An 8590-nucleotide genomic window follows, 5' to 3' on the forward strand; every position below is an offset into this window, starting at 1 on the left:
TTTAGTTTTCAATTAATCTTTTTAAAAGAGCAAAATTTTTCTAAAACAAAAGTCACCCCCCTCGTAGGTTGTCATACTTGGGCATATAGGCTAATTATCGATTATTGGCTTGAGCGGGTGCTGGACCCAGATCGGAGGTTGGCCGCGTGGTCCTAGGGCTTGTGCCGAAAATAAACCAGTGCCTACGATAATGCCCTGAAACTTGCGGTGGTGCTACTTAATAAAGATAATGGTTGCTAATTTCCCATCACCAATTGGTTTTAGGATAGTTGGTAGCACCACGATCCTATAACCAATCTCAACCAGGCTAGGCACATGTAAAGAGTGGCAAAGATTTTTCTCCAAATTCCTATTATTTTCAGTCTAAGATCCCAAACCTTAGAGATCCTACCTCCTTTAATAAACTCAAGCTTTCCCATCTCATTTCCAAAGTGGAACTAATTTCTCTCAAAGAGACATAATTTGGAGGGAAGATTCAAATTTTGTGATTGTACACCACAAAAGGCAAAAGGGGACACACTAGCAATTTTGAATTATTAAATGAGTTGATTTCACCTTCGTTGCAACTAAGTGTGTCGCCTAATATTAACATATTCACTTTTCTGTGAATGCCTAAGATTAGAAAACCTATTTTTTAGTTAGACTAATCTCAACCGTTCACATCATGATGATAAGAGCAAGGTAAGATTTGTTTTTCCTCATTTGTACAGTGAGAATTTTGATATGTTGTAAGGAAGCTAGAGCTATAAGAGATGGTCTTTGCTACAGGGCGGCCCTAAGTATATATTATTTGCTATGGATTTTGCTATCACTCATCAACAGGGAAGGTAGTCTTGTTGCAAACAACTTGACTAATTATGCCTACAACCCCTGCACAAATTCAGTTTTTTGGGGATTGAGTCATCCTTCCAACGGGTTCCAGAGGAGCTGCTAAGTGCCATCAACTATGTATTCCTTATATACATAATGTGTAATGTTGTTTCTTTTGAGGGAATGTGTTTTTCTGATATATTTCCATTATACGATGCCATTATGGGTTAGAGGCAAGATTCTATGTCCTCCTCTGGTATCTCTTATTCTTATTAATAAAATTTAAGGTGCTGCACTGGGTTCCTAGATAAATTTCGGGATAAAAACGATCTTAGTCATTCATTGGAATGTGAATGGGCTGATTTAAGGCGTCACTCTTAGTCACAACAGAGGGAAAACATCCTCTTATAATATGACATTTTCTTTCCATACAAAGTCACCCATAATTACTCTTGGATTTTCCTAATAAAATGAACTATAATCACCCATAATTTTTGGAGGAATGATAAACTAAAGGGTGCCCTTGCAAAAAAAACCAGCTACAAGGACACCCTCGTTGGACCTCATAAATGGGGAAAGTAGGGTAGCTTTTGCTGTATTTCTTCTATTTCTCCAATTTTTTCTTTGGCATTTGGATTGACCATTTTCGTCTGGCGCCGTCCATTTCAAGATTATGACAGCCCATTGTGAGTGCCAAGCCGTGTGTCATAATCTTAAACGAACAGGGCCTTAGTTGTGAGATCGAAATGTGTCAATGGATCCTGGTGATGTGTCTAGATCGTATCCGTTTTAAGTTCAGATTCGTATGGTCCATTGGACGTTTGGTTCATTGACACCCCTAGTCGCACCATACAGAAGTAGTCTTCTTAATTTACAAGTTTGTTACAAAGCGTACGTATGCACGCAAATATATATTATTTCTTGGACGGTGACATGTTTTCCATCCTCTAAAGCCTACATGTCCATTGGACATGTTTTCCATCCTCTAAAGCCTACATTTCTTGCACGTATGGTCCATTGGACGTTTGGTTCATTGACACCCCTAGTCGCACCATACGGAAGTAGTCTTCTTAATTTACAAGTTTGTTACAAAGCGTACGTATGCACATGCCTTGAGAAATAGACCTTGCAGCTATAATATTTAAATGAATTTGTTATATAGTAACCATGAACATTTCTCGTTGAATGTGGACTATTTGCGTTTCTTTACAGCCCTCGATTTTTTTTTTCTGATTAATTTGCATTAGTTTTTCATTTGGTTGACCAAAATCATGTTCGGAACTTTCAAATCTGAAACGGTTGAGACCCATTTGAGAGGCAAGAGCTCGTTTCCTCTATAAATAGATTTGCTTGGTGGTTCATTTTCATGTATTGCTTGAAAATAAGATACATTGAAAATGAGAAAGAGCTCCATTTCCATCTTTTTCTCACTGTTTCTCTTTCATTTTTTGTCTGTGAAATCCGATCAACCACTTGTGCCCGCGTTGTTTGTTTTTGGGGACTCTTTATCAGACAGCGGCAATAACAATTTTCTTATTACAACGGCGCAAGTGAATTATTCACCTTATGGTATAGATTTTGTACCAACGGGCCCTACCGGCAGATTCACCAATGGAAAAACAGCAGTGGATTTTAGTGGTAAAAAATTAAGAATTTTATCTTTTCTAAGTTGTTGATTAGCTAAATAAAAAATTGTATAGTTTCTTGAATAGAAACTATATGATGTTCATGTTAAGCAAATGAATGGACGGACCCACATTGCTTAGAGCCACAATGGACGGACCCACATGTCTACAAATCACTGATCTATTAGTTGAGCTAAAATGGATGATCCAAAGAGCTAAATTGTATATTTTTACGAGTATAAAAAAAGCCCTTGATTTTTTGTTCTCTCAATGATTTTGATTGCAGCTCAATTCCTTGGGCTACCCTTCCCCCCTCCATACTTGGGTCTCTCCGAGGTTGAGAAGTCCGACACTCTTAAGGGTGTGAATTACGCATCAGGCTCAGCAGGCATTCTCACCGAAACTGGAAACAGATTAGTAAGGATTCATAAACCACTTCCCATAGTTTACATGTTTTCAACGCCCGATCTTCCAATGAAGTAAATTAGCATAAGATCAGATTAGGATGTGGCATCGGCCCTCCACACTCCATCCTTTTTAACACCCTATTCGGTTTTGTTGTTTCTTGGAAACTTTAATGGCCTTTAAAAATAACGAAATTGTAGCAAATCCCTTAGTACTTTTAAGCAAAGGAAACCCATTTCCTAACTTGTGGATTTTTGCAGGGGGAGCGCCTGTTCCTTGACAAACAACTTGATTACTTTCGTGAGACTGTGGAAATTTATCTAACGAGAAATTTTCCAGCCCCGGAAGCCCTTTTCGAGTATTTGGCTAAAGCCATATTCATGGTTAATATTGGCAGCAATGACTACATCAACAATTATCTGCAGCCTGATTTCTACATCTCTAGCAGAGTCTACAACCCTCAAGCATTTGCCAACCTCTTGATGATGAGACTCTCTCAATCCCTCAGGGTAAAAATAGCTCAACTAGTAGGAGATATCAAAACATATAGTAGTGTCTACGCATAAATGTGCATAATCACGGTCCGCATTTTATATTTGATCCAATAGCAGGTGACTTTATAGCAGACCATTATTATGTGCAACTATGCGCGCACACCATGTCATTTAGCACAAAAGCAAAACTAGTTTTACTTAGTCTCCGATGTAAAATTTCTTTTACACCCATGCTTTTACTTAAAATGGGCGTAAAACTTGTTTTATGCCCATTTTACCGCAAAAGGTACAAAACTACTTTGGATGAGCTGTTTCTGCCTTTCTGGGATTGGCTATCTTTATTCTGTCCGTTATGGGATTAGCCAGCAATCATTCAGAAAATTAAAATTCTTGGTCATTTCATAATTTCAAAGGACTGATTGAGAAATTCTTTGTGAAATAGGGATTTTTAGACAAAAACTCCTATATTGTCATTAACACTCCTGTACTTCTAATAATGAGGGAGGCGATTATAATTATTATATCCGAATTCACTTGGTTTGATCTTGGCAGTCTTTATTTTGAACTTCTCTAATTAATTGTGCTTAGATCATTGAGAAATGTACAAACTGCGGATTTTAGAATATTGGATTTTCTCAAAATTCTGGATGGGAGACGAGAGAAGGAGGAGACCGTCTGTCATTTTCTGATTTCTCGCGCTTTCATTCCGTCAGCAAGAGAGTAGGAGATCATCCCATAATTCCAGATTTTAGAAATCTCAGGATGGGAGAGAGATTTCTAAAACCTGGATTTCTTACTTAAATTCTAAGATTCTAAAGAGAAGCGAAATGGACGGTCTCCTTCTCTTGTCTCCCATCCAAGATTTTGAGAAAATCCAAGATTCTAAAATCCGCGTAACCAAACGGCCCCCTAAGAGAACGGATAGGGGCTCTTGTGTCAAAATAAGGGAATGAAGCTGTCAGCTCCTTTTTTCATATTAGAACTGGAATTCTGAGCCCTTGTAGTATTTTTTTTTTTGTAATAGCATTCATTAAAAATAGTTTTTGTTCTTCGCCCCTCCTTTTTTTTTTTTTTTTTTTTTTTTCCTTTTTTTCCTCCATTTACAGAGATTATATGGACTGGGAGCTAGGAAGATCGTGGTGTATGAGCTCGGCCCAATCAGGTGTATCCCGAGTGTGGTGAATTCAGCAAACTCTAACGGATGTGTTGAACAAGTAAATCAGTTGGTTTCTCTATTCAATGATGGACTTCCTACAATGTTGGAAGATTTAAAATCCACCCTCCCGGGATCCATTTTCGTTCATGGAGCAATTTTTGCGCTTAGCTCTGACATTCAACAAAATCCTTCCATCTATGGTGAGTTTCAAATTCTATCCATAAAATTCTTCTTCTATGTGAAATAAATAGCATTATCTTGAGTTGGTTTGGGTTGAGCTAGCTTTCGCCAAAAAATTATTTGGATTCGGGATTCAATTGGATTTCATGGTAAATGCTCAGTACGAATTTCTCAAAATCAAATGGAATTGCATAACTTCGTTGTCTTTTTTCCGTTGTGATCAATCTATCCAACAATTGAGTGACCATATGCATTGCACCAGGATTTACTGATACAAAAAATACATGTTGTGTCGTGGGTGGCAACGGAACTACACTATGCATTCCTAATCAACCACCATGTGAGAACAGGAACCAATATACCTATTGGGATTCATTTCACCCAACTCAAGCTGTATACACCATCGCGGCAACTCGTTGTTTCAACCAGTCGTTGTGCTCGCCGATCAATCTTCAACAGCTCGCTCAAGCTTAAGAACACTCGTAGAACTTGTAAATTGGATCTAGGGATCCAAAGCTGCTATTGTAATGTAATATGTATGGGATTTCGGATTATATAATAAAAATACCGAAAATAAAGCAATAACACACAAGAAATTAAATCGACCATAATAGTAAGAATCAAAGGCAAACAGCTAGCTTATCGGTTGAGTCGAGGTATGAAGCTAAATCCCATTATTTTCTTTGAACAAACCCTGTCCCAGCCCGGCTCAACGCGCGTAGTAAAGATTTTTCGTCAAATCCTCATTATTTTCTTTTTATAAATCCCAACCCCTAAAGATCCAACATTAGCCTTCCTATGATCCTATCTCATTAATAGAAGACACAACTTGGAGGGAAGATTCAAATTTTGTAGTTGTATATGAATTTCAATTCCAAAATAAAACATGGATGTAACATTTTTTATTTATTTTCATGCCATACTGTCTTGAATAAGAGTAATAGGGAAATAAAATGAATTATTCTTTGTTTTTCCTAATAAAATGAATTTTAATTACCCATAATTTTTGTTATATTTTCATTTTCATTTAAAATATATTAGCTAGCCAAAATACAAGTGATCATGTCTTAGTCGATCGATGATCGAACTATTCATCTAATAGGACTTACTATAGATGGATCATGCCCGGCCCGAACTATTCTTCTAATAGGACTTACTATAGATGGATCATATCCCCGAAATATTCATCTAATAGGACTTACTATATATCTCTTTAGTCTGGCTATCCTGATTCCTTCTGTTATTTAATGTAGATAATTTTCCAATGACTGGATTCCCTTTGCCTTTGTTTCCTTTTTTTTAATTGCTTTAATCTGACAATTTAAGTTTCACAAATTAGAGGGGGCTTCGCATGTTGCATAAATATGTGTTATTTCTCCATGGAGATATTTTGAGAATAATGCATCAAAGCTGAACGTGATTGTTGTTCCTGGTAAGGGTCAGTTTGAATGTGCAACTCTCTTGTATTCAGTTGCAATTTATATGTAAACTGCAACCTAGAACCCTTTCTAAGATTGCAGTTTGCGTGCAAAACTGGACTTGTAGTTCGTTGGGTTACAATGCAGCAGAGATGCATTCAGGCCCTGATCATTTTGGATTTTAAGTTCAAAACTGATTATTGGACTCAAAATTGCATTTACCTTTGACTCCAATCATTAGTTTTGGTGTTAAACCGGTTATGCATATTGTGACTCTTTTTTCGTTTTTTTTTTCTTATATGGGTCCCATTTGCTATGTTAAGTAGGGTGTCTTGGTAAATAAAAAGTAAGAGGGGTTAAAAGAAGGAAAAAGGAGAGGTTCTATTAATTGAAAAACCATATGATGAATGGGCGTATGAACACCTGCTCACCCTATTCAGAACAGGGAGAGATTAGGGCAAAAAGAAGGTTTTCTCTTGGGGCTCTTAGAAGGATTTTTGTGGGGAAGCAAAAGCAAGAATTTTCTCCTTATTCTTGGTAGTCATTTTCTTCTTTCATTCTTTTCTCCATTTTTTGTTCTTCCTTGCAACCCAAGCATTGTTTTGGAGGGTTCTCAATTACTTATCAAAGGGGATTTTCCTTATACTCGTTGTAGAGATTTGTGGGCTATTTTGTGGCTGCATAAAAGGTTGGCGAGAAGGGTTTTCTCATAGATTTTATCAATGTGTTGAGGTACTATTTGGTTTTAAGTAGTTGATTTGTGTTGCTTTGTTTGTGAATGTAGCCTATTGTGCTGAACTACATATATTCTAGTCTTGTGCTTGCTTTTATTTATTTTCTCTTGCTTCTTTTGTGATTTTGGTTATTTGGCATATTTTGTCTCTATCTTATTTGTGCAAGATCTTGGATTTTTTATGAGTGTTCGCTGGTGGGATTGACTGTGTTATTGGCGGTGAGTTTTGGCCGCAACATTTGGACTCAAAATCACTCCAAAAGCTTAAGCTGTAAGAGTTGGTGTTATTTAATCATTTATACTTCAATAGCAAACCAATAGGCTGTGGGCCGTTGGGTGAATGGATGACTACGTTCCAAATAGATGTGTCTATCGGTGACCCTTTCCATAGACAAAGCCAGACAATATTGATTTTTGTTTAAGATCACTACTTTTAAAGGTGATGACCCAAAATTAATCCATAACTCCAATTTTGAGAATTTATATGCCAACAACCAAATTTAGGAATGAATTTAAAGATGGTTATTTGATGGATTGAACAACATGCTTTAAGTGATTATAAATCTATCATTGATATAAAAAAAAATGATGTATAAATTCCCAAATATTAAAGGTTAATTAGGAAAAGATTGGTGGGAAGGGATTGAGCCTCTACAACAATGGTTTAAGGCTTTGTTGTTCAACCTAGAGCTGGGAGGTTCGATTTCAGCTTACCTACTAAAAAAAAGGATTGGTGGAAAATGAGCAATGGCTAGATTCATTCTCAAGGACAAGAATTTGTTTTTCTAGACTATTAGATTCATAAAGATTAAAACAGAAAACATATGGGCGTTGATACTAGGAGAGGACACCATCCTCAAGGTCATCTCCTTCCTAATGCACACTTTTCACCGAGGATCGGTTTGGATGCATGTAGAAGGAAAGGAATATAGATTCCCATTAGTCAATTTTCCTTTTTCTCTTGATTTGACTGGAAATTCAAACAGTACAAATGGGCTTGCATTTTGAAAATCCACAGCCCATGAGAACTATCATGTGAATAGTAAATGACGATGAAACAAATCTTGGAATGGAAATGTGTCATTTTACTTTGATTTCCCCACTCTTTGGTGCATCCAAAGGGACCCCTAGAAAACAAACAAAAGTAAACACATGTGGCTAACACTTTGGGATTTGCTAGGGACCATCGCATGAGAGCAACGTACTGTTGCATTTTGCAGACCGGCTGTTGCATGAGAGCAGCTACCTCAGATGTGTTGGACCTAAGTGACTGATCGAATATGTAGTGTTGTGATCATAAGAGCAAGATAAGGGAGATTGGGAGATACATGGCCAAAGGGCCCACGTAGTGCTCCACCAACCAAAATACAAATGTAACACCAAAATAAAAGACTTATCCTATATATCTACTATAATAAGCCGGAAGCTTTTTTTACTGTTCACCCCTGCCGCGTGTCATCGTCCCTTCCTCTCCCAGCTGCTTTTTGCCTGCTTCTTTACGGTTCAGCCCTCCAACAAATTTTGATTTCCCTCTTACCTCATATACATGCAGCTTCTGTGTATACCTCCTCTTAAAGAGAAAGATATACACTGTATTTCTGTGTATCTTCCTCTCCCAGCTGCTTTTTGCCTGCTTCTTTACGGTTCAGCCCTCCAACAAATTTTGATTTCCCTCTTACCTCATATACATGCAGCTTCTGTGTATACCTCCTCTTAAAGAGAAAGATATACACTGTATTTCTGTGTATCTTCCTCTCCCAGCTGCTTTT

At 37.3% G+C, this 8590-nt stretch overlaps 1 protein-coding gene across 2 annotated transcripts; it reads left to right on the forward strand.

Annotated features, from left to right (window-relative positions):
- Positions 1-2018: 2018 nt before the first annotated feature.
- Positions 2019-5538, forward strand: LOC143850867 (GDSL esterase/lipase 7-like). 2 transcript variants are annotated; one of them, XM_077360141.1, is made up of 5 exons: positions 2019-2448; positions 2722-2852; positions 3101-3349; positions 4441-4690; positions 4933-5538. In XM_077360141.1, exons 1-5 carry the CDS (start codon positions 2208-2210, stop codon positions 5142-5144), a joined length of 1083 nt encoding a protein of 360 aa, XP_077216256.1. In that variant the 5' UTR covers positions 2019-2207; the 3' UTR covers positions 5145-5538. The 2 variants fall into 2 exon arrangements, with proteins under 2 accessions (XP_077216256.1, XP_077216257.1); XM_077360142.1 differs by having other exon boundaries at positions 2020-2379; positions 4933-5535.
- Positions 5539-8590: the final 3052 nt, after the last annotated feature.

Source organism: Tasmannia lanceolata, unplaced genomic scaffold (genome assembly GCF_043159265.1).
Source record: "Tasmannia lanceolata isolate RefF3 unplaced genomic scaffold, GAP_Taslan_0.1 ptg000018l, whole genome shotgun sequence".
Taxonomy (NCBI): domain Eukaryota; kingdom Viridiplantae; phylum Streptophyta; class Magnoliopsida; order Canellales; family Winteraceae; genus Tasmannia; species Tasmannia lanceolata.